Source organism: Camelina sativa, chromosome 15, assembly GCF_030686135.1.
Source record: "Camelina sativa cultivar CO46 ecotype springtype chromosome 15, ASM3068613v1".
NCBI classification, from domain to species: Eukaryota; Viridiplantae; Streptophyta; class Magnoliopsida; order Brassicales; family Brassicaceae; genus Camelina; species Camelina sativa.
Genome location: NC_141894.1, coordinates 9,961,503 through 9,986,787, shown reverse-complemented (window position 1 = coordinate 9,986,787; position 25,285 = coordinate 9,961,503). Strand labels below are relative to the sequence as shown.

At 39.2% G+C, this 25,285-nt stretch overlaps 1 protein-coding gene and 1 pseudogene across 2 annotated transcripts; one reads left to right on the top strand and one right to left on the bottom strand.

Moving 5' to 3' along the window:
• Positions 1-13,529: 13,529 nt before the first annotated feature.
• On the bottom strand, positions 13,530-16,583 carry LOC147926450 (uncharacterized). Its single transcript, XM_087487069.1, has one exon. It carries the CDS (start codon positions 16,581-16,583, stop codon positions 13,530-13,532), a length of 3,054 nt encoding a protein of 1,017 aa, XP_087343195.1.
• A 3,778-nt stretch (positions 16,584-20,361) lies between these two features.
• Positions 20,362-25,135, top strand: LOC104715117 (uncharacterized; annotated as a pseudogene). The gene is made up of 7 exons (XR_015581632.1): positions 20,362-20,580; positions 20,689-20,769; positions 21,477-21,637; positions 21,751-21,783; positions 22,686-23,004; positions 23,091-23,261; positions 23,445-25,135. The product of XR_015581632.1 is annotated as an uncharacterized LOC104715117 (transcript).
• Positions 25,136-25,285: the final 150 nt, after the last annotated feature.

Here is a 25,285-nt window from a genome sequence, read left to right as displayed (position 1 = left end):
GAGGCGTGATGCAGAAATTGCTGCGCGTGTAGCTGAGCAATCCAAAGTTATTGCTGCCCAGAAGGAAAAGATTGACCAATTATGCATCATGGAGGAGTTTCTGAGGGAATGTGATCCTCGGTTTCAGAATTTCGTTGCAAGCCATTCAACTAAAGAGACAAGCACAAAACCTCTTCCCCAAAATGATCCAACTACAACTCCATCAACATCGGCTTAATAGGTTTCTCTGTCTTAACTCTTTTTGGATGAACTCAATCTCACTCGTTTGGATGAACTCTATCTCTCTCTTTTGGATGAACTCTATATCTCTTTTGGATGAACTCATTCCCACTTTTAGATTGTGTTTATGACCTTTTTTGTTTTCTGTAACTTGAACATGATGTATTTCTATTTTTCAATATTTCGATATTATGTCTTTCCAAATTCGAACCATTCAGTTTAAGTTGATATACAAGAATGAATGGAAGAGGATAAAGGGAAATTAGTATATGCAACATTCAGATTCTGAAATCAAAAATCAACATTCACATTCAGCTTCGATGGACATGAGGTTGCATAGAGTCCCATCTCGCCACATTAGAAACATGTAACGGATGACAGACTGGTATTCTTTGCTTCCACAACGGTTGGAAAAGCTCGAGCAAAATGCCCAAGTTGACCACGCACATAGCATCCCCTGGGATCCATGTTGCACACAGTACGACCTCCTTGGTTAACATTCATACTGACTTTACCACGGCCTGCGCCCCAATTTCGTCCTGCTACTTGATTCACCTTCCGAAAGTTCACAATCTTATTTTGCTGCACTGGTTCCTTCTTTTTCTCTTGGGCCTTAATCTCTTTTTCCGTCTCGATGGCCTCCTCAACACTCACCGCTCTCTCTTCCACTTCTGTAACATTTCGGTATGTCAGAGCGTGCAACCTTTCCTTTATATCTGGCATGAGTCCGTTAAAGAATCTCCGGGCCATAGCTAACTCATCGTCATTACCTTGGTACAAATATCTCCGATGTCTGGTAAAAAATTCTCCCATAGGCTCGAACACTCATTTCACCTTGTTCCAGCCGCAAGAACTGATTCTCTATTCGATCACGCGACTCTGGTGGAAAGTACTTTTGCTCAAACTCTCTCTTGAATATATCCCATCATATAGTCTGATATCGATAGCGAGAAACTACGCTATCCCACCATGCACAGGCATCTTCTTCTAAGAATTTGACCGCGATTGGTCTTTTAAACTCTTCCGGACATCCTGACATTTCAAAGTTAGTCTCAAATTCTATTATCCATGCGTCTGCTAAGACCGTGTTCTGATCTCCTTTAAACTTGGGAAGTCCTAGGTTCCTCATCATCATTACTAATTTTATAAAGTGATCTGATGAAGTTTCTGCTGATATATTTCCTTGGTTCTGCTGCTGATACTGAATCATGTGGTTCAAAAGATCTTGAATTATCTTAAGTGTCTGCTGGGTCTCCCGTATAATCGTCTCACTCGGATCTTCTCCACGAACTTGGTCTCCCCTTGGCATGTTCTAGTTCAGATTGGCAGCGAACTGACCAATCGGTGAAAATCCTGGCGGGTACATATTCTCAGGCGTACTGTACCGAGTCGAACTTGATGGTGTATACCTTGGCATCGCGACAGGTACATCCCATTCAGGCATATACATATTTGGTTCGAATATGCCTGGAAACGATTCCTCCCCTTGTTCATCCTCAAAATGCAGACCCCATTCCTCCGGACCAAACTGTTGACTTGAACCCCTCCCTGTGTCCAGCGAAAAGTGCATCGATCTAGACCTTTCGGATTCTTGACGAGACATATGCATCCATGATCAACAAAGGTTTACTTAATCCCATCTAACCCGAAGCGATGAACGAACCGGATTATCCTAAGTGTCTACTGCGACCAATTTGACTCGATAAATCATTTGAAAACACGAGTAATATAGCATCATAACCATGCTCTGATACCACCGTTGTAACGCCCCCGAACCGCCGTATGGCCAAGCGGACCGCGGACGGCACCGGGACGCCACTATGGAAACGTTCACCAACGATCCGGCCGGGTGCAAGAACGAATCAGGACCATTTGGCCAGTCCATCGGTGAGGTTCTCGACCACACGGCACATCCTTAAGGCTTTGCAACCCTTCAGACACGCCTTAAGTTGAGCCGACTCGAACAAAGTCTATATCAGTACCACTCCCCTGATTAAAAGAAACCAGAATACATTGATAATTAAAAGAGTTTATTACAAAACAGATACCAAAAGATCTTAGAGTTTTTGGATAAGGCCTAGTGCCAAAGTTGGATTCGAGATAAAACATACTTGTATTTTACAATAGACACAAAACAAAACTACTCCGGGTTCCTATCGTTCACCACGCCCGCTAGTTCCCTCTAGGGTTACCTGCAACACAAATATTTATCATAAATAATCTAGGATTACTTAGTGAGCTCAGGGTTCCTGCAAAGAAATAATCCCCAACCCCAAACCCAAACATCATACAACACGCGAGCAAGCAAAGCATTCAACAAGCAAGCGAACAACAACAACAACAATCAGAGATAGCATACGAAAGATAATGAGCTAAGCAAATTAATCTAGCAAGCAATCACAACAACATGCAACAACATGCAACAACATAAACTTGAAATAAAACAAGATTTTTTAACAAGCTTTATTTTATGGGCCCGGTATGCTTCCTTTCCTTGACACCCTCATGAACAACCGCATTGCAACCACAAAGGCATGCAACCGGACTTCACTTAAGCCACACCGTCGTGTAGACAGCTTCGGCCAGGGTAGCGAGCCCAGTAACCTCTGAGCTCTTCGTAACCACTGCAAACACACGAACATGGGTTGCATGTCGCAGCTGCATGTGGTACGGAATAGGAAGGATAGCAATACCTCATTCTTACTACGCTAGCCAGAATTTCTCGCGGACTATAACGCATTAAGACTTCACCAAAGTTGATACTTGAGTTCTTATGGTTTTTAAGCTCTTAATTTTACAAGTATCTTAACTAGTTACCACCCTTGTTACTAGAACATTTCAATCTAGCAACCGGTGTAACCTCACAGCGCATGCATTTAAACAAGAAATTTACAAAAGAAATTCAAGTAAAAATGCAACTAAATGCTCATGCAAACCGTGCACTAGATGGATGTCTTTAATCCCCATCTAGTCCAGCGAAATATGTGCATGAACTCACAGAAAACCGGCGATGATCGGACTTTCTGGATTGAAGCTCTCTGTCACGGCACACTTGAATCCCTTCCTATGTTGAAACCGATTTCTTTATCGATTCAACACCTTGTAGCGATCGATAGTCTCGTCTTGCTTCTTCTCTTCTTCTCTCTTGCGGATTCATCCACTCTTCTTTCTTTTCTCTCTTGCGGGCTCACCTTCTCTCTCAATTTTCTCTCCTTACCCCTTGTGTTCTTTTGCGAAAATGAAAAGGGTGAAGTCTTATTTATAGAGAGCTTGGGTGGTGGAGCTGACCAATGCATCTGGTGCACTTCCTCTTCCTTTGTTGCATGTCCTCAACACTTGTGCAAAAATTGGCATTACCACTTGGCCACCAAGATTTGTTTAATCTCCACTATCCCACTTCTATTTGTTTAATCTCCACTAACACCACTTTGATTTGTTAATCTCCACTAACTCCACTTTGATTTTTTTAATCTCCACTTTCTTCACTTTGATTTGTTTAATTCTTGATAAAACAAGAATTTTTTATTTCCCGAAATTCTTGTCGGATCGGCCGGCGTCCCTTGGGCTAAACTCCCCCTGAGCCTAGACTTCAGATCTTCAACTCTCTTGAGCAACCTTCACACACACGTCACACCGACGAACAAAGAAGCTTGAACAACCCAAGCACCAAACCGCGAAACTAAGCCGCACAGCAACAGAAAGCTCTCTAGGGTTGTAACCTTTATGTCTCAGCTCTCTTGCTTCTCTATGACGTGCCCAACACCTTCTTATATACCCATCAAGACTTCCTAATCACCATAGGAGAAGATTTCAAAATTCCATAAGAAAAATACTTTTTCCTTTTTGCTATTTTCCTTTTCCTTGTAAAACTCCAATTTAATCAACCTAATAAATAGTAGTTTTCCTCTTCAATTCATCCTCAAACCATCCTTCAATATTGCCTTCTCAAACCATCCTTCAATATTGCCTACTCCAATGTCAACTTCCTTCTTTATTGCTTCCTTTACTTCATCATCTTTCTTCTTAACTCCTTCAGCTTCATATGCTTTGCTTAATTCGAAAGCTTTAAGAATCCCAACAAACTCATCAAAAGCCATTTCATCTAAATTATGAGCTTCTTCAACTGCAGCAATTTTTGACTTAAATTTTGCAGGCAACGATCACTTCAGTTTCTTCACAAGCTTTTTGTCTTTGTGATGCTTTCCAAGAGCAAAAGCCTCATTAGATGTATCACATAACTTAGCACTGAACTCAACAAAAGTTTCTTTTTCTTCCATCCTTAGATTCTCAAATTGTGAAGCCAACATATCCAACTTAGTTCTCTTAACACTTGAAGTACCCTCAAACATATTCTCAAATGACTTCCATGCTTTCTGAGCTGATACACATTGAGAAATCAACTTGAAGTGGCTTGAATCAGTAGCATTGTAAATCATAGTCTTGGATGTAGAATTACAACTTGATAGCTTTTTCTCTGCAGTAGTCAACTTATCTCTTGGCTTAAGACACTCAACTCCTTTATCATCCACGAATTTAGGGGGCTCCCAACCAAGCTCAATCGAATTCCAACAATCTTCATCAAGGTTACTAATAAACGCTTGCATACGAACCTTCCAATATCAATAATTAGATGAATCAAGCAACGGTGGTCTTATCATGGACGTGCCTTCTCTGTATGAAGTCATCACAACTGATTCAAAGCTCTGCCTTACTTCCTGAACTACCCTCACCCTTGATCTACCCGAAACAAGACTGAATCTCTATCGAGAACCCGCTCTGATACCACTTATTATTTCCTCTTCAATCCATCCTCAAACCATCCTTCAATATTACCTTCTCAAACCTTCTAGAAACTTCTCACACACATAAAACAACAGCAATCATGTATCACATCTTGAATCACACAGACATTACTTCAGCCATCCAATACATCTTCAGTATAGTGCTTGACATCAACTTTGACTTAATGAGAGTGATCTTTGAGGCAAGAACAAATGGTGTTGAAGATGGTTGTGCCTTCACACATGCTTTAGGAGTTACTTGCTCATACACCTTATTTTGGCAAACTTGTGTTGATGTTGTTTCTGAAAGTTCTACCTCAAGACTTGTGTCAACATCAACTACCTTTGAAGTTGATACCTTGTAGTCTACCTCTTTAGATTTGTCATCCATACTATGACATTGACCTGCATCACTACCCCTTGGCAAAGACAAGCGCATTAATCTAGAACTCGAAGTTTCTAAATTTAATGTTGATAAACAATCATTTGAACTAGATGCATTCAGTTTTAATTCTAGCGATGTGACATCTTATACTTGTCTTTGAGGACATGTTGCAGCAAAATGACCTCTCTTATGACATCTTTAGCATGTCAATTCACTTGAGTTTGAAAAACTAGAGGACTTACCTTGCTTAAGTTTGTCTCGCGGTTCAAGTGTTAAGCTTGTCTCGCGGTTCAAGTGAAGGTATGGGTTTCGATTCTCCTTTTTCACCTGCACCTTTCTCATACCTTTTGGATGAAAGCAAGTGCATCACGTGGTTTAGTTGCTGATAAAAGTTAAGCTCAGTATTCGTGTAACTTACCTTGTTGGAATTTTGATCTGCGTTTTGATTGGAACTAACACGGTGGTGTGTAGTTTTCTCTCGGCTTGGTTCCTCTGAAGGGTAAGTGTTTTGACTAGGCTGGGACAGAATTTGAGGTGCATATCTCTCCCTCATAAGCAACTTTAGTTGTCCCCACGTTTTGAATATTGGCTCCTTAAACCTTCGCCTAACTTTTTCTTCTTGGTTCCACCAAAGTCTTGCGCTTCCCATGAATTGTTCAAGACAATATTCGAGCCTCTCTTCTTTGGGAATGGCATAGTACTCAAAGTACATGTCCATGTTAAGTTCCCATTGTGGATAATCTCTTTTGTGTCCTGCAAACTCAAAACTCTCAGGTCCAAAATATTCATAACCATTGTTTAGAGATAACCTGAAATTTGTCTTGTAGGTTTGATAGCAATGGGTCTTTTCTAGTGCCATGTTCAAGCTCGGCTCCTCTTAGCTTACTGGCCCTTGCATCTCTCTCAGCTAGGGGATCACATCTACCACTTGGAGGTGGTTTAAGCCGAATTGATCCTCTTTGAGTCACTTCCTGTACCACTTGTGAGTTTGTACAAAAGTACTTGTCTCTCAGTTTTGCTTGACATGAAGATGTAGGCACTTGGTGTGACAAGATGTGATGGTTGGAATTCTGTTTTCGCCTTTTAGGACATTGATAATGGTAGCCCTTCGTTGTTCCTCTATCATACTCCATGTCTTCTCTCTTCTTGAAGTGATTATCATTTCCTGAAAAAGACATAATTGGGATCAGTGGAAATTTGAACCATTTCTATAAAAATCATCTTTAAATTTGATCCATGGTTTAGAATATCCTTTATTGGTGATGTATGCATCGGGTGGTTCTGGGTCTGGTGCTTCACGATCTGGTTCATCCCTTGAATCAGAAGCTGAACTACCATCTCGTTGCCACAAGATAGCTTCATAGTTGTCTTCCTCATCCGACGTGACATGATAGGGCTCTTCTCCTTCGATTTCTTCATCAGAATAAAACTCATTAGACTCCATGTTTGCTCTGGTGTTCATGATAGAAGAATCTTGCACAAGCAAAAGAAAGATGTATCAAAAGTAAATCAACAAATAAGGAGTAATAGAAATTATTATTATTATTATTTTTAACAAATCCGAAAAATTCAAATAAAAAATATGAAAATCATTTTTTTTTCTGTTTTATTTAATAGGAAAATTCAAAAATGAATTAAATTATCAAAGATCTGTTTTTTTTTTCTATGGCTTTTTTTCTTTAAATAAATAGGAAAATAATAATTGACTAAAGCAAATAATTTTTTTTTAATGAAACTGAAGCAAATAAACAAGAACAAAAGCAAGAAACAAATTTTTTATTTGGTTTTAGGTTTTATAAAAAATAAAAAAATAACAAAAAGTAAAATGATATAGGTTGAAGAGATACAACCTTGGGGATAGGAGCTTTTGATGCTCTGATACCAGATGATATAAGATTGGAATCACTCCAACTTAAGATCACACAATGATCAACAGATTCCAAGCTTATCTTGCGGAATGTGGAATTCACGAGCTGGCTCTGAAGCACTCTCTCGTGAATCAAGGGGTGATACGATGGATAGATGGGTGATTGACTCACTCAATCAGTGGGATAATCAACTCGCTCGATCAATGAACGAATGAAGGATGTTGAATCACTCAACAAACTTAATCCGCATGATTCTGAAGCACTTAGTGAATCACTCACAAAGAACTAAAGAACAAAGCAATACAAAGACTCAAACTTTGTAAAGAAGAAAACGTTTCTATTACTTTTAAAATGATCAAGGGTCATTTACAATGAACGAACTAATGAGCATATATAGGCTCAGCTACACGCTCTAGTGTTTGAAAACAAAAAATAAATCGCAACAATTAATGAAAATATGATCGTTGGACCATTAAATGTAGAATCAGTCCAAATAAGGCAAGAAGATGTGCCTTATATCTCGTTAACTTGGGGAGGAAGTGGTGACGTCTTGGAAGCTTCTTAGGCACTTTTGGAAACACAAATATGCACAAGAATAGGATAGGAAGTAGTCGTTGTGCATTGATGACAATCGGGTCCGAAAAAGGCAAGTAGTAATACTTGAATCCGCTTGATCAAATGGTTATTATTGATGGTGAAAATCTTCCAAATATTCTTTGGTGGTTGTAGAGGCTCTCCTGGTTTCCATATGTAGATTTGGGGCACATTGAAGTGAAGGAAAATGGAAGTTTCCATATCTGGCTCCAACTAAATCAACAGACATGATTGAAAAGGTGGTTTGGACTTGGGTCTTCTCTTGGGTTTTTCTCCATGGGCTGGGGACTTGTGGTGAATCAAATAGGTGTGTGGGCTTCCTCTAGGGCTGGTCCAAGTGTCAAAAGGCCGAAACTCTTCATAGCTTGCAATGATGTCTGATCCATCTACGAGTAGTTCAACATGTCTGTCAACGAGTAGTTCAGCAGATCCAGCGAGTAGTCCAACAAGTACTTCAGCTATGACTTCTTGTGTCATCTTTGAATCAAATGAATGGTAAGTGATTCCTTGATGACTTGGTGTTGCCTCATTAAAAACCTTTCTAGGTAAACCCATTGGGAAAAACCCTAGACAAGGGAAAAAGAGTGCAACAGTCATATCCCAACAATGAGGTGATTTGACATGATGATGCTTGATCCCTCTTCAACCATTGGACTTCTTAGGGTTAACTTGATGATGAATAATTAACCCTTCTCTTTGTGCGTGATCAGAACTCCATTTGGGAAAAGATTCTCCAAGATAATCTTCGTGGACTGGTTTGGTGTGTGGACCGCTTGGTTCGCCATGCTCCCGGTTTGGTTTAGTTCTAATGCCCGCATCATGACCACTTGCATTGTAGGCTCATGATTCATTGTCGGCATTTCAAATTTGTAAATGTGTTAACGGAGATGGAGGCTTCTACCCTTTTCCGCTTCTCCAAGAAGCTAAAAGGACAAAAACCTCGCTTGCGAAGCTTGGCAGAGTCGCGAATGGGGAATCTTGTTATAAAGACAAAGGAGGATTTCACCACTTTGTGCCAGAAGCAACAAACGAACCTGATGCAGCCTTCATCACATGCCATGGAGGAGGAAAATGAGGCTTATAGGCGTTGGGATTTCCTGGCCGGTTTGGAGGAGAAGTATCTCAAGCAGAAGTCTAAGTTGCATTGGTTGCAGGTGGGAGATAGGAACAATAAAACTTTCCATCGAGCTGCTAAAGTGCGTAAAGTACAGAATAATATTCGCGAGATACAGTGTCTAGATGGTCGTGTGGTAGTGACGGGGGATGACATTAAAGTAGAGGCTGAGAGACACTTCAGTGAGTTTCTGCAGACCATTCCTACTGATTTTGAGGGTGTCACGGTGGAAGATTTGGAGAATTTGTTGTCATATCGTTGTTCTGTGGTTGAGCATCATTGATGTGAGCGTCGGACGCGGTACGGATCGGACAGATCCGAACGTCTTCGGTCAGGTCGAGCTAGGAGAGGTTTTCCTCGGACAAGGTTCGGTGACTCGACTTGGTGGAAGAAAGGAACGGTGGAACCGGAGTATGAACGCAAAGGAACGAAGGGTTCGCAAGATCTGGCCATGGCTTGCCTTGACCGAGAGGTTACGAGAGGCTTCGAGCGGCTGCTAGGAACTTTGGTTGGTTGCGACGCGGAACGGCGGTGGACTCCAGAAATTGCAGTGCGGATCGATGGTGGTCTTGAGGCTTGCGATGCGGATCGATGGTGGACTTGAGGCTTGCGATAGGGGACTCGACGGTTGCGACGATGGTTCGATGGAGGTTGCGAGGGTTCGCAAAAGAAATGGAATGATGGAAATGAGAATGGATCGAGTGACGACACAATAGGTTTGGCTCTCCTCTTGATACGGTCGCTAACAAACGTTGAACCTGGTTCAAGTTTTGCTAGGGTTCTTTCCCTTAGATAATCCCGGATTGAGCTAATGAAAGGATGGAGACAAGGTCAAAGAATCTCTCTTTGAGAAAAGTTTTATTTTCATTCAAGTCTAAGGAGAACAAAGGTTAAGAGAGGGTTTAAATACTTAGGTCAAGAGAGGGCTTAGGGACACACGGATTCGTAATGATCCGCACACTTGTCCTTAGACGTGTTCTCCTTGTAAATGGAACATGTCGCCTCTCTATGACTTTCAACTTAAACTCTCAACGGTCTTAAAAGAAAGGAATATTCCAATGTTCGAAATTAAACCAAAAGACTAAGGGAAGAAGGATCCGTCTTTAGCCTTGGCGCGGTAAATGCTTTAGCCTCGGATGTTGTGTGTTAAGTTCAATGCCTCATTAAAACCTTCTCCGGTAAACCCAATGGGAAAAACCCGGAGTAAGGAAAAAGAGTACAAATCCCTGCTTAAACGACTTTGGTTGTCTTTACTCTTGGGTAAGAGTGAAGACCATTCGGACTGAGTCTTCAAGGTCTTCTTGGATCGGTGGGCGTTGGGTGAATGACCGGACGAACAGGTTGATACGTTGTTTGGCCGCCTTTGCTGAACTCTTGGAACGTGTCTTGGCTCCCTGGAGGATCGCTGGTGCCTTGGCCGCTTGCGTCTCGGCTGCCTCCGATGCGTCTTGGTCATGCGCCTCGGACAGGTTCGGCGTCCCTCGGTCATCTTGGTCGAGCTCCTGTCCTACGATCACATCAATCATGCTCTCACTAAAGTGGTGTCGGGGAGGAAATAAAAAAAGCTTTGTTCTCTATGCCGTGTGATAAATCTCATGGTCCTGATGGGTACACAGTGGAGTTCTACAAAGCAACTTGGCCGCTAATTGGGAGGGAGTTCGTGTTAGCTATTCAATCTTTTTTTGCAAAAGGTTTCTTGCCAAAAGGTATCAATACTACCATTCTTGTGCTCGTTCCCAAATCTTTGGAAGCAAGGCAAATGAAGGATTATTGGCCTATCTCTTGTTGTAATGTGATTTATAAGGTGATCTCTAATGTACTCGCCAATAGACTGAAGTGTGTGCTTCCAAACTATGTCTCTGGGAATCAGTCTGTATTTGTTCAAGACAGATTGTTGATTGAGAATGTGTTGATGGCTACGGAGCTGGTTAAGGATTGCCATAAGGATTCTATATCAAGTCGTTGTGCAATCAAAATTGATATTTCCAAAGCTCTCTCAGCAATGCAGTTTCCGCCGCTATTCATTCATTGGTTAATGCTTTGCATCTCTACAGCTTCGTTCTCAGTGCAAGTGAATGGTGAACTTGCAGGGTTATTTCGGAGCTCTAGAGGTCTTCGTCAAGGTTGCTCCCTATCGCCATATCTTTTCGTCATTTGTATGGATAATCTATCGAAAATGCTCCACAAAGCAGCTGGAGAGAGGTTGTTTGGTTACCACCCACCGTGTAGACAGCTTGGACTCACTCACTTAAGTTTCACGGATGATCTCATGGTGCTAACGGATGGCCAGCTGCGTTCTATCACCGGAATTATTGATGTGTTTACGGAGTTTGCAAATATTTCTGGGTTAAGGATCAATATGGAAAAATCCACAATTTATTTGGCTGGAGATTCGGTTCCACCTGCGTCTCATCTCCCGTTTGCAGTAGGTCATCTGCCAGTTCGATATCTCGGTCTTCCGCTAGTAACTAAGCAACTCTCAATTGCAGATTGTTCTCCTTTGCTTGAGCAACTTCGGAAGCGTATAGGATCTTGGACAGCTCGTCATCTCTCTTACGCGGGTCGCTTTAATCTAATTTCCTCTATCCTTTGGAGTGTGTCACTTTTGGCTTGGAGCTTATTGTCTGCCTAAAAAATGTTTTGAGGCTATTGACTCAATGTCTGCGGGATTTCTCTGGTCGGGTCCAGACATGAATCCTTGCAGGGTGAAAGTATCTTGGGAGGCTGTTTGTAAGCCAAAGGCAGAGGGGGGTCTGGGTTTGAGACCGCTCCATGAAGCTAATCTTGTCAGCTGTTTGAGATTAATTTGGCGAGTGGTCTCGAAGGGAGATTCTTTGTGGGTCCATTGGGTTTACTCAAACTTATTGAAGCAGGAATCCTTTTGGTCAGTAAAGGACACTATGTGTGTGGGTTCGTGGATCTGGAAAAAGCTTCTTATGTATAGGGGTGTGGCGAGAGATTTTTGTAAGGTGGAAGTGGGTAATGGTGAAACCACATCAATCTGGTATGATCAGTGGTCGGATATGGGTTGCCTCTAGGAAACTTTTGGTGACAAAGGGATAATCGATATGGGGATAAGAAAACATAGTTCTTTGGCAGAAGTGTGGGATCACCGTCGCAGATGGAGACAAGGGGGAACCAACTCAATGCGGTGGAGCAAGTTCTATACTTGAAGAGGGATACACGTTCGGTGGAGAGGGATAAAACTTTATGGAGAGGGAAGAATGATGTATTTCGTTATAAGTTCTCCACAAAGGATACATGGAATCATATTTGAACCACCGCCAATACGGTAACTTGGCAAAAGGGGATTTTGTTTACTCACGGTAAGCCTAAATTCTCCTTCTGTGTATGGCTCGTGGTCCAGGACCGCCTTTCTACGGGTGAGCCAATGGTGGTGTGGAATGGGGGGGGGGGGGGGTTGTGGGAACATGTGGTTTCTGCAATGCTGCTTTAGAGACTCGGGATCACTTATTTTTTTCATGCACGTTTGTTTCGGGTGTGCGGTTTGATTTGGCTAAGGGTTTGCTCAAAGCTGCTTACACAACTGATTGGTCTGCTCTAATTGCTCACCTCTCTCAAACTCATGTATCCCGTGTAGAGGGGTTTCTCATCAAATATGTCTTTCAAGCTACGGTGTACTCTGTTTGGAGAGAGCGTAATGGTAGAAGGCATGGAGCATCGCCGATGTCTGCTGGGAACTTGGTTGGTTGGGTGGATCGACAAGTACGGGACCAGCTCTTAGCAATTGGTCACTCGGGTGATCGTCGCTTTGAGAAGGCTTTTCAACTATGGTTACAATCTCGTGTTTAGCTCTTAACAACTCTGTTTCTTGTTTAATTTTCTTCTAGTTTTCTCTCTAAACTATCTACAAACACTGCACTAGTTGTACCAAAGTAATTTTTTATTTTGAATATAATTTAACATTAAATTCAAAAAAAGAAGTGCGTTGTTAGGACTCGTCAGCATATTCTTCGATGAATTAAGAGAGAGAGAGAGAGAGAGTTTCCACTTTCCAGGCATCCCGTTTTCCGGTTTTGAACCGAACCGGTTTTTAATTACCCAACTGATGTTTTTTCAGAACCAAAATAGTCTATACCAAATAATTAGGTCTGATTTGAATTCTTGGTATAATTTGGACTACAAAACGTCTTGATACACTAATATTTTTATGACTAATATGTTATAAAATAGATAATTACTATGTGATTATCCATCACTTCCAAACCTATCTTTTTTTTTCGTCAAAAAAGAATATTATATAGATGATAAATTGTAATCATTACAAAGAGTTTCTGTTAACCAAACAGGGGAATAGAAACAAGCTGAATAAAAAAGATCAGTTCTACATCCGAATTGTGCTAATACATGAGCTGTTCTATTACAAATTATTGGGATGTAAACAAATTGGATATTGTCAAAGAACTGAGACCAGTGTAATATATCTTGATAAATACTGTCAATGGAAGCAATGTATATTGATTTATTCAGCATCTTAATAAGCAACTCGCAATCTCCTTCGAAAATAACTTGTCTTATTCCCCGTATCCACGTTTGTTGCATCGCATTCAGAAGAGCTTTTCCTTCAGCTTCCTAAGGTGATGAGGCATATCTCCTGTTCGCAGCTCCCCAACCATTGGAAATTCCTCTGTAATCACGCAATATCCATCCACCTCGTGTCTCAAGAGTTTGGGGTCATAACTTGCATCAAAATTGCACTTGAGCATTGGTTGAGGAGGCCTGGTCCAATGTGTTGGTTTTGATATTAAGGAAGGAGGATTATGTGGGTTTAAAACACTTCGACACCATTCTTGAACATCCCCTCTAGCACGCCAGACTATATGATTTGGGTCTTCCGAGTTTCCTTCAAAAATGAAATTATTCCTTGTCTTCCAAAGATGCCAAAGGATCCAAAAAGGTAGTAGTTTCGTTTCTAACGGAACTTCATTATCATTTTGCATTTCAAAGACAGCTTCTAAGAAATATTCACTAGTGATAGAAGGCAAATACAGAGCATGTATCGAAATATTTGCCAGTTCCCAAATGGATTCAGCATATGGATATAAGAACAGAATGTGATCAATTGTCTCATCATTTCGTAAACATCTCGAACATATAGGATCTATATTCATTCCCCTAGATATAAGACGAGTTGTAAAGGGCAAAGATCGTGAGAGTAATCTCCATAAGAAGTGCTTTACCTTTGGCAGGATGTTTAAATTCCAAATTTGTCTTTTTAAACGAACTGATCCATGAGGTTTTGGTGGCAGGTTACATGGTTTGTCCGGGTTAGTCATCGAAAACCAGTAACCTGACCGAACTGTGTAATCTCCTGATTTACTGTAATGCCATATCAGCCTATCTGATCTTTGTTTCTGAGGGATACACATTTTCAGAATCTTGTTATGATCTTCCGGTGTTATATGTTGCATAATCTTATTATTTTCCCAATATTGATATGCCAAATTTGAAGAAATGAGATTTGAAATCATGATAGGTTCATCCTGTACAACACTTCGAACTGGTTTTGGAGGACTTGTTGATGTGATGTTATCCACATTTACTCGGACTGACTCACCATTACCAATAATGTATCTCGAACCATTTTTTATTAACTCTAGGCCGACTAAGATAGATGACCACCCATATGACTGGTTAGCTCTTTGCTTGGCATCTAAGACACAGTCATCCTTGTAATATCTAGCTTTAAAAACTCTAGCAAATAAAGAGTTCGGGTAGTTGATCAATCTCCAAGCTTGTTTAGCAAGTAAAGCATCATTAAAATGCTCTAGATTTTTAAATCCCAAGCCACCATCTGCCTTTGAATATTGGAGCCGTTTCCATGCGATCCAAGGTATTCCTCTGTCTTGATTACTCTTTTCCCACCAGAATCTTTGTATGACTGACTCAATTTCGGAAATTACACCCAGAGGAATTTTAAAACATGACATTGAGTACACCGGCATGGCAAGAGCAACCGATTTGATGAGAATTTCTTTTCCTGCAGGTGAGAGATGACGACCCTTCCATGAAGATGTTCGTTGTTTAACCTTGTCAATCATGTAATGAAACATTTCACTCTTTTTTTTCCCAAACTGCTCTGGTAAACCAAGATATTTTCCACCGCCACCATTGTTTGGTATTGCAAGAATAGTTTTCAATCTATTCTGGAGTTGACCGTTCACACGAGAACCAAAAGTAATTAGAGATTTACATGTAATTATCTGTTGACCTGAGTAGTACTCATACACTTCAAAAGCTTCTTTGATTGCTTTGCAATTTTGAGCATTTGCTTGACAGAAGAATAGAGAATCGTCTGCAAATTGCAAATGAGTGATAGGAGGTACCCCATTGCCTATGCGTATGCCCCTGAAATCTCCCGAGCTTACTCTTGATCTGATTAGGTGACTCATAATGTCAGCACACAGGATGAAAAGATAGGGTGAAAGAGGATCACCTTGTCTTATACCCCTTTGAGGAACTATATTTCCATATGGTGTACCATTAATCAAAACAGAGTAACTTACAGACCGCACAGCTGCCATAACCCAATCAATCCATTTTTTTGATAAACCAAAGAGGTACATTGTCACTTCCAAAAAGTTCCATTCTACCCTATCATATGCTTTGGTGACATCAGTTTTGATTGCCATATTGTTCGTTGACACCCGTTTTTGAGATTTGAGTGAGTGCATCACTTCGTGTGCAATCATTACATTATCTGTAATTTGTCTTCCTGGAATGAAAGCAGCTTGGGAATCCGAAACTATATGGTCCAAATGTTTTTTTAGCCTAATTACCATGCATTTGGAGATAATTTTGTAAAGAACATTACATAATGCTATAGGCCTATAATCTGATAGAGTTTCAGGTTTTTCTATCTTAGGGATCATGCAAATGATAGTGTGATTCATATCCGACTTCATATGCAATGTCTCAAAAAATTCTCTAACTTCTGCAATGATGTCCTGGCCTATAATGTGCCAATAGTGTTTATAGAAACGTGCAGTTAGGCCATCCGGTCCAGGTGCTCTATCATCACCAATGGAAGAGATTGTCTCAAAAATTTCTTCTTCAGTAAACTCACTCTCAAGCTCTTCATTGATAGCAGAGGTTACCGTAGGAGGGAAGTCGTCAAAGTCGATTGGTGATACGGGAACTCTGCTGGATGTATACATATTAGAGAAAAAATCTTGAGCGTGAGCACCAATCTGATGATCACCCGAGTAATTGATGTTTCTTGAGTCACGGATACTGGAAATGTAATTTCTTGCATATCTAGTCTTCGTACTAGCATGGTAAAAACTTGTATTACGATCTCCAAGGTTGAGCCATTTATTTCTACTTTTGTTGTGCCAATAATACTCTTCATCTTTGTACGCCTTACTAAGCTGTTTTTGCAAATATGGTATATGGCGTCTATTACGTCTGTTTGTGCTCTCCATTGCTGTATTTAGAAGGTATTGAAAGTGATCAATACGTTTTGCTGAGTTTAGATTAGCTCTATGCTTTTCTTTTGCCATCTCTCTGTGACAGTTGTTGACTTGATCACTTATTGAATAATGATCCATTTTTTTGCAGGCGTTCCATCCATTTGCAACAGTTTCATCAAAGTTCTCCATTTCAGTTAAGCGTTTGTCAAAACGGAAGGCTTTTGTTGTGTAAGAAACTCTTGGTTAGATTGTTGTGAGGATTGGTTTGTGATCTGATCCATCAAATTCTAAAAATTCTGCCTCTGCAGTTGGAAACAGGGCACACCATTCTGAATTTTTCGTTACTCGATAAAGGCATCATTTTAGCGTATAGTCTCTTCTCTCTCCCACCCACGAGAATCGATCTCCTTTAGACTTTAAGTCTGATAAATCACACACTGAAAGCATATGTCTAAAATCTCTGAAAGTGCATTCATCTCTTGTTGGTCCTCCAATCTTTTCAGAATTATCAATTATCTCGTTAAAATCCCCAGCTAGAAGCCATGGTCCATTACGAGTTGAGTTTATAGATTCCAATAGGTTCCAAAATAGATTTCTCAAACTCGAATTAGGATTACCATAGACACCAGAAAAGTAGAAACCCTTATTATTAAACATAATATGAACATCGATCATACGTTCATCCTGATAAAAGTTGGATAACGTGACATCGTTTGTCCAAAACAAAGCTAGACCACCACTCCGACCAAGAGGGGGTTCTGTTATTACATTATTGAATCCTAAAACAGAAGCAAATTCAAATACAGTAGAGCAAGCATTCATAGTTTCACACAAGAAAACAACACTAGGTTTAATAATACGAACTAAACGTTTTAAACGACTCTGTGTTTGAGGTGTGCAGAGCCCTTGGCATTTCCAGGAGATGATCTTCATGGAGGCATTGGGGGGTACCGGCCCCCCCGCGGCTCCGTCGAATCTATTACCGGTGCAAGAGCCCGCTGACTCTACTCTCCCCTTCTTACGGATCTGATTCAGGACCATCAGATCTTCCTCTGCTTCCTTTTGATGGTAGTAACATTCCATCGTTGCCTTGTTCCTCTTATTATTGATAGTTTCCTTCTCAACAGCATATGGCATCATGGTAGATGTACCTTCTTCGACAAGATGACCCTTTCCATTCGCAAATTTCGTCAAGAGATATCTAAGTCGCTCTGCAGTCAACTCTGTGTCTTCAAAGACACTCGGGACAGAGGTGTCATCAGAATCATTGATGAGAAACTCCTTGTCATTAGTAACCCATTTCAGACCAGGGATTTCACCATTCGGCGCAATTGTTTGCAAAGTGTTTGTCTCGGAGTAGTAAGTTTGCTGGTTGTAGTCGTAGCAAGGATCGTATTCATCATGATCATCATCACCAGCATTTTCATCATGTGGACGGTTATCATCCTCATCGTTTGGATCATCAAAGGTTAAAGGGCATTCCTTTGAGTCGTGAGTCAGGGCGCCATATTTTGTGCAGAAATTCCTTCAACGTTCATACCGAAACTTCAGAACCGTGTTCTCTCCACCCGCAAATTGAAAGTTCCTCTGGAATCGCAATGGTGTGTCAACGTTCCAATTGATGGTAGATTTCTTATACTCCTTAAAATTAAACCCCAAATATAATAGATCTAAAAATTAGATTTGGTTAAAGGTGAATGGACTTAAAAGTCATCATCTTGAGGGGAGGTGATACTAGTCTCACATTTTTATAAGGATCTAAGATAACAGACATAACCAAAATCGGTATGTTGTTGATCCTAAAGTGGAATTCAATACGAGATGAATGAACTTCAAGAGTTATCATCTCAAGGGGGAGAATTAAAGGAATCCCACATCGATAATAAGTCGATAAACTTTGGTGAATTTGACTCCCAGAGCGATATAACTCTGGTAAAGTTATATCATATTATTACATATATGTGTCACATGTGATAAAGTGGAACATAGTTGATGTTCATCTTGAAATGAGCTATAATGAATCGTTCATAGCGCAACCCCAAGAGATTGCAAAATGGTTCTTGATGATTTAATCTCCATGTCAAAATATGGAACATGCAGTTTTGCATGTAGTCAATATTATATATGAGACCAACATTTTATAAAGAAATATTTCTCCCATATTATGTATTCATGGTTGGAGATCAAATATTTCTCATTATGAATCTTATTGGTGTGTGATATATATTTTAAAATGCTCCTCCACACCGTATAAAAATATCATCCCAGAGGATGAAATATATAGATGCGGGAGAGTCTCTGCTCTAATAATATAGAGCCATATTATGAGATATGTGCGTATTGCAAGATTTGCATATTTTCAAGTTGGATGATAAAAGTTCCCCGTCATTATGGGAGAATCATTGAATAGTTTGAATCTTTGAACAAATGAATATAATGAATATGAACTTGAAAGTTCAATTCAACAGATCACTATTCAAAATAAATATTGCAAATCAAATGCAAAAGCTGATGGATGAGATTTCATATAATTATTGATCCTCACATAAATAAATATAAACTTGAAGTTCTAAGAAATCTCACATCCTAACTAAAAATTCTCCAATAAAAATATGTCTCTGGCGAATGACATACTAAGTCTATGACACATAAAATGTGATTAACTACTTTGGTTCCTATGATAAATACAATCCTCAAAAAGAAAAAAAAGCAAATTAAAAAGAGGATTATACTCTTAAAAGAGGAGCAAATAAATTCCTAAAGAGGAGTAGATAGACTCTTTAAGAAGAGCTAATAGACTCCCAGAGAGAAGCACATAGATTTCTAAAGAGGAGCAAGATACTCCTCAAGAGGAGTAGAGAAACCGATTGATATGGTTAATAAAAAAATCTGGTACCTGAATAAAATTATTTATATAATGATTAAAGAGATCTCGATTAACCATGTCATTACGGGAAATATGGAACCAAAGACATAATGTCGACAATAAAAATATTTTATCACGCAATGTGATTAATGAGGATTATAAATCTCCACTTTGTGAGCATATAGAGATATCTATTAGCCAATAAAGAAGTAATCAAGTCTATATAAACTAGTATGAAAACGAGTAAATTTGGACTTGTGGTCCAAGCATCAAAAGGGTATAATGGTATATAACAAAATGGTGTGTCACGCCATGTTTTGTTAAAATACCCTATCAACCAAAATGAATGCTATATGAATGACTTGAAATATGCCTTATGGGATGCTTGAAGAGCTTATCCCGAATATATATGATATCATAATTATGTTCTCGAGAACTCATAACAGTGATGATTTTTTGAAGCGTTATTTGGAATAAAAGATCTTGGAAAGACAAATATGTCTCCATATATTCCAAACTAAACATCTATCAAAATAGATGTTATACTAATCATTTCTAAAGGATTATATAGATATAGTCATATAAGATCATATATAAATGCTGACGAGCATTTATATATTTTATGAATTGTGCATAGCATTTTCTACTTATCTTTTTGCATCATCTAACTCATTCTCTATGAGTTGATTTTGAGATTAGTTAAAATGTAACTTCTATTGCAAAGGTATGATTAACTTGGGCATTGGAACCCCCGAGTTTGGTTTAGTTGGTTTTGCAAATGGAGGATTTGTATCATTCCATATAAAAATATATCGCAAAACAACGACTTCGTGGAGTTTCAGCGACAGACTTTGGTCGTTGCTTGTTCAAGTCATGCCAAAATAGTTGTGCTTCATATGCCATATCAAGAATCCATAATGGTTCATATGATGCTCGAACGTCAACCAATAGTTACCTGCGTAAGACTGGAGCCTCGTAACATGTTGACAAATAACTTCGAACTGAGGGTTTGATCAACATCAACTAGTTAATGCTTGTTGAGACCCATTAGCAAGACGAAACTAAAGTAGTCACCAAAGGCAACAACACTGTTTGAAGACTATGTCGCATATGTCGCCCAAATCAAAGGAAGCTACACCAAAAGAGACAAAACAAGACATATTCTTCTCTTACGCTCAAGAATTCGAGAAGAATAAGGAAGTTGATAGCCAGTCAATCAACTCAAGTAACAATGTACGTAGCAGAGTTATTTACAAAGTTGCTTCCGACTACCTCATTCGGAATGCATCTTTAGAAATCAAAATGCATCTTTTGAAGATGGTACTTCCAGGGGGAGAATATGATGATTCGTGTGGCTGCATTTATTTTCCTCTTCTCATGGTTTTTATCCCATTGGGTTTTTCCATGACAAAGTTTTGAATGAGGCAGCAAATAACGCGCAGAGTATCGACCTTAAAGGAGAATGTCAATGATCAAGACTCATCTGGTCCAAGGAAAGATTGTGTCACTGTACTCTTTTTCCGAATTATAGTTTTTATCCTAAGCGGTTTTTCCATGATGAAGTTTTTAACGTGACAGTATGCAATACATAAACCCTCTACTTATTGACTTGGTGGTTTATCTTATTCCACCGAGTCTTACACTGAACAAGCCCTCTACTATTGGTCCCGGATGCTCCCTCACTTGCTTGGTAATAATCTGACACCCTCTTCCAGAAGGAACCCAACCGCTGTTCATTACTCACAACCGGATCTTTGCTTGTGTTTAAAGGTTGTTATCCATTCTTTTGTTAGTCCAAGATGCAACCAAGATGATGAAACAATCCTTCATGCCTTATTTAACTGTCCTTTTGCTCAAGGTTTGGCGGATGTCTAACACTTTGCCGCAATTACTGAATCAATCGAGTACTGATGTAGAGTTGGCAATTTCTTACATGATTGATCAGTCAAATCAAAACACTAACATTCATGATGCTTTATTGCCTATTTGGTTATTTGGCGAATTTGGAAAGCTATAAACACTTTAGTTTTTGAAGGTTATCGTGAAGGGGCCACATCTACTGTTTTATAATCACATGCGGAAACAAAAGAATGGATAACAACCTTTAATCTATGAAAACAAAATAACAGAACCTCTGCAAAGACTGAATCTTCTTCATGGATACCACCTTCATTTCAAAGTTTTAAATGAAACTTTCTCATTCGACTTCGGCTTAGGAAGCAGAGGCAAAAGCATTGCTATCGAGCATTCAATATTCCTGGAACCGTGGATATACGTCAATGATCTTTAAAGGTGATTGTGAGATTTTAGTCAAGCTAGTCAATGGCCATCTCCATAATGCCTCACTCACGAATATTCTCCGAGACATTCAGCTTTGGTTTTCAAAATTTGATCATGTATCTTGTTTATTTACAAAGAGAATATCTAATGGGGTAGCTCATTCTCTTGCAAAATTGGGTTGTCTTAATGTTGATTGTTATGTTGATACAGTATCAATGCCAATTTGGCTATTACAATCTATATGTATTGACTCAGGTTGAATAAATATAAATTTCTTTGCGTAAAAAAAATAAGATTTATGTGCGAACCGTGTAGATAGACTAGCAAGTTAATTAAACCGAGTGGTTCGGCTCAATGCTTAACGCTATAAGTGTTGAAAAATGGCAATCTTGATTCTTACCAGAAAAAAAAAAAGAGAAATACCCTAGAATGGCACACATTTGGGTTTTTGTTCCAAAACTAGCACACATGCTGGAATGTTCCAAAACTAGCATTTTTTAATACTGAGTAATTAATAGAGAGATATATTCTTATTTTAAAAAATTCGAAAAAAAATCAAAACCCGATCTCTTACATTTCTCTCCGGCGAAGCTTGATGAATTTTACGATCAGAGATCTTCATTTCTGATCTGAGATTTTCCCGTGAAGCTTCAGGTACTAAATCCGTTAGAGTTTGAAATTGTTGGGTTATCTTTCTTCTTCTTCGATCGATAGCTTCAATCATTGATTTCAGAGTTTGAAGATCTATCTTACATTTCTCTCTCCGACGAAGCTTCTTGAATTTTCCGATCAGAGATCTTCATTTCTGATCTCAGATTTTCCCGTGAAGCTTCAATTAGGTATTAAATCCGTTGCCTTATCTTTCAATTTCTCATTCTTCCTCTTCGTTTTTAGAGTTTGAAATTGTTGGGTTATCTTTCTTCTTCTTCGATCGATAGCTTCAATCATTGATTTCAGAGTTTGAAATTGTTGGGTTATCTTTCTTCTTCTTCAATAGATATCTTCAATCATTAATTTCAGAGTTTGAAATTGTTGAGTTCTTTGAAATTAAGGAAGAAATTGCGACTTATGGCTCTATATAGATGAATTAGCAGATTCGGTAATTTTTTTGTTCTGTGATTTTGGTTTTGTTGGCTTGATTGTAGAATGTTGGAGATATACTCTGTCTTTGGTGAGTGGAAAATTAATGACAAGCTTAATTGGAGATTCTTCGTTGATACAAACAAAGGTGGATGCCTTTGTGAAGTTTCTGAGAATATCACATACAAGGATTTAATGAAGATTGTTTTTGATGATTTCGGACTTGATGGTCTAGTTGAAGAGATTTCACTCAGCTATGAACTTCCAAAGATGAAATTAATTGTAGAAGATTCTCCTCCTATCTTCATTCGCAATGACTGCCAAGTCTGCACTTTTATCAGGAAGATACAAGAAAATCCTGAGATAGGACGTTTGTGTGTATCGGTAAGTACATGACTTTTACTTTTGTTTTCACTGTAACTTTCTTATACTTAATTCTTCATAGTTTTTTAACTTAATTCTTCTTGTAGGAATTTGATCAATCATTTGGTAGTGATATCTCAGTTTCTAAGCCACTTGGTGATACATGTTCAACCGCTGAAAAAGCAAAGAACAATAATTCATTTGCCTTGCCTGCTGATCGAGATCCTATTATGATCTCTCCAGGAAGTTCACATATGACTGCACATGAAACACACAAGGTTAGATTCCTTAATATAATTTTTTAGACAAGATTCATCTATGTTTAGGAACCCCTTCCTAAATCACAGAACATGATAAATATCAAGAATTTTAAGGATGAACTACTTAGGAACGGTTCAAGTATAAAGCTATAGTTACTTGCAAATGTTACTTTTCATTTACTAATCTTTTTCTTTTTCTAGGAACTTAATCGGTCTATTGGAAGTGATGTTTCTACGACACATAATGATATAGAAATCACAACAGCTGAAAAAGGAATAGGATCTTTTTTAGAGAATTTGGTTCCTGCTCCAGATCTCTCTCCTATATTTATGGTAGGTTCACATTCAACTCGAGGGGCTGATGATATATATGTGGACAGATATTTCAAGAACAAGGAAGAGTTGATGTTCAAGATGAGAAACTGGGCACTTGAATGGAGGTTTGAGTTCAGAGTTCGATGGTCAAACAAAACGAGAGTTATTTTGGGATGTGTTGATGATAAATGTAGTTGGCAATTGCGTGCGACTAGGCTAAAATCATCTGAATTCTTTGTGGTGAAGAAGTATTGTCATGAACACACTTGTGACACAACCCACAGGAATGCCAACCATAGACAAGCAACTGCAAAGTTGCTTGGGAGTTTTTACTGCAACAACTATGGAGAAAAGAAATTTGGTCTCAAACCAAAACAGATTAAGGAGTTGGCCAGAAAAGATCATGGAGTATACATACCATACAAAAAAGCCTGGAGAGCAAAAGAGGAAGGTCAGAATTCGGTTAGAGGCACTGCTGAGGACAGTTATTTACATCTAGCGAAATGGTTGTACATGGCAAGGGAAAAAAATCCAGGAACAGTTGCTTATCTTGAGTTGGATCCTATGAAGAATTTCAATTACGTATTCATCTCATTTGGCCAGTCGATTAGAGGTTTTTCTTTAATGAGAAGAGTGATTGTTGTTGATGGTACATTCCTAAAAGGAAAGTATAAGGAACTTTGCTAGCAGCTACTGCACAAGATGGAGATTATCACTTATACCCGATAGCATTTGCCATTGTTGATTCAGAAAATGATATTGCATGGAATTGGTTCTTCAGGTGTTTGCTCACTATCATCCCTGATGCACCAGATTTGGTATTTGTTTCTGACCGTGCTTCATCCATTGAAAAAGCAATCTCAGAATTGTATCCAGCATCCCATCAAGGCATTTGCAATTTTCATCTCAAAAATAACATCAAAGTAAAGTTCAAGAGTAAAAGCTTCTTGCCTCTTATCGAATCAGCAGCTAATGCTTTTACGTTTCATGAGTTTGAAGGTGCTTTTAGGGATATACGGAATTCTAATCCAAAACTGGCCAAGTATTTAGAAGAAGCTGATTTCAGGAAGTGGGCTCGTTGTTATGCACCATCTACCGCTACAATATTATGATAACCAACATTGCTGAGTCATTGAATTCTATGTTAAAGGATCCTCGGGAGCTGCCAGTGATTTCACTTCTTGAGACAATCAGGATAACCCTTACAACATGGTTTCATGAGCAACGGGAAAAAGCTGCCAAATACAACAAGCGTGCTACACCAAATGTTACAGATAAGATAATATTAAGCTTCAGTAAGGCAATGAAACTAGATGTTTTTCAAGTGGATCAACATGAGTTTGAGGTCAAAGATTATAGGAATAAGTTTGTTGTTCACCTAAAGAACAAGACTTGTACCTGCCGTTTCTTTGACATTGAAAGGATTCCTTGAATTCACGCCATTGTTGCTGCAAAGCGTACAAACATGGATGAATACAAACTGGTTGATCATTTCTATTTGAAAGATATTTGACCTAAGCATATGCTGAGAGCATTCATCTAAGTGGAGATGTGAAGAATTGGGTATTTCCAGATGCAGTAGCTGAATACATCTGTGCTCCACCACAAACTAGGATAAAGAGTGGGAGACTACCAAAGAAGAGAAAGAGATCAGTTGGAGAGTTTGGTGTACCAGGTTCTAAATCTCAAAATCATAAGTGCAGCAGATGTGGTAATGAAGGACATAA

What these genes read in the sequence shown, in the direction of transcription:
- LOC147926450 (XM_087487069.1), bottom strand. Translation starts at nt 16,583, where the DNA reads ATGGAGAACTTTGATGAAACTGTTGCAAATGGATGGAACGCCTGCAAA.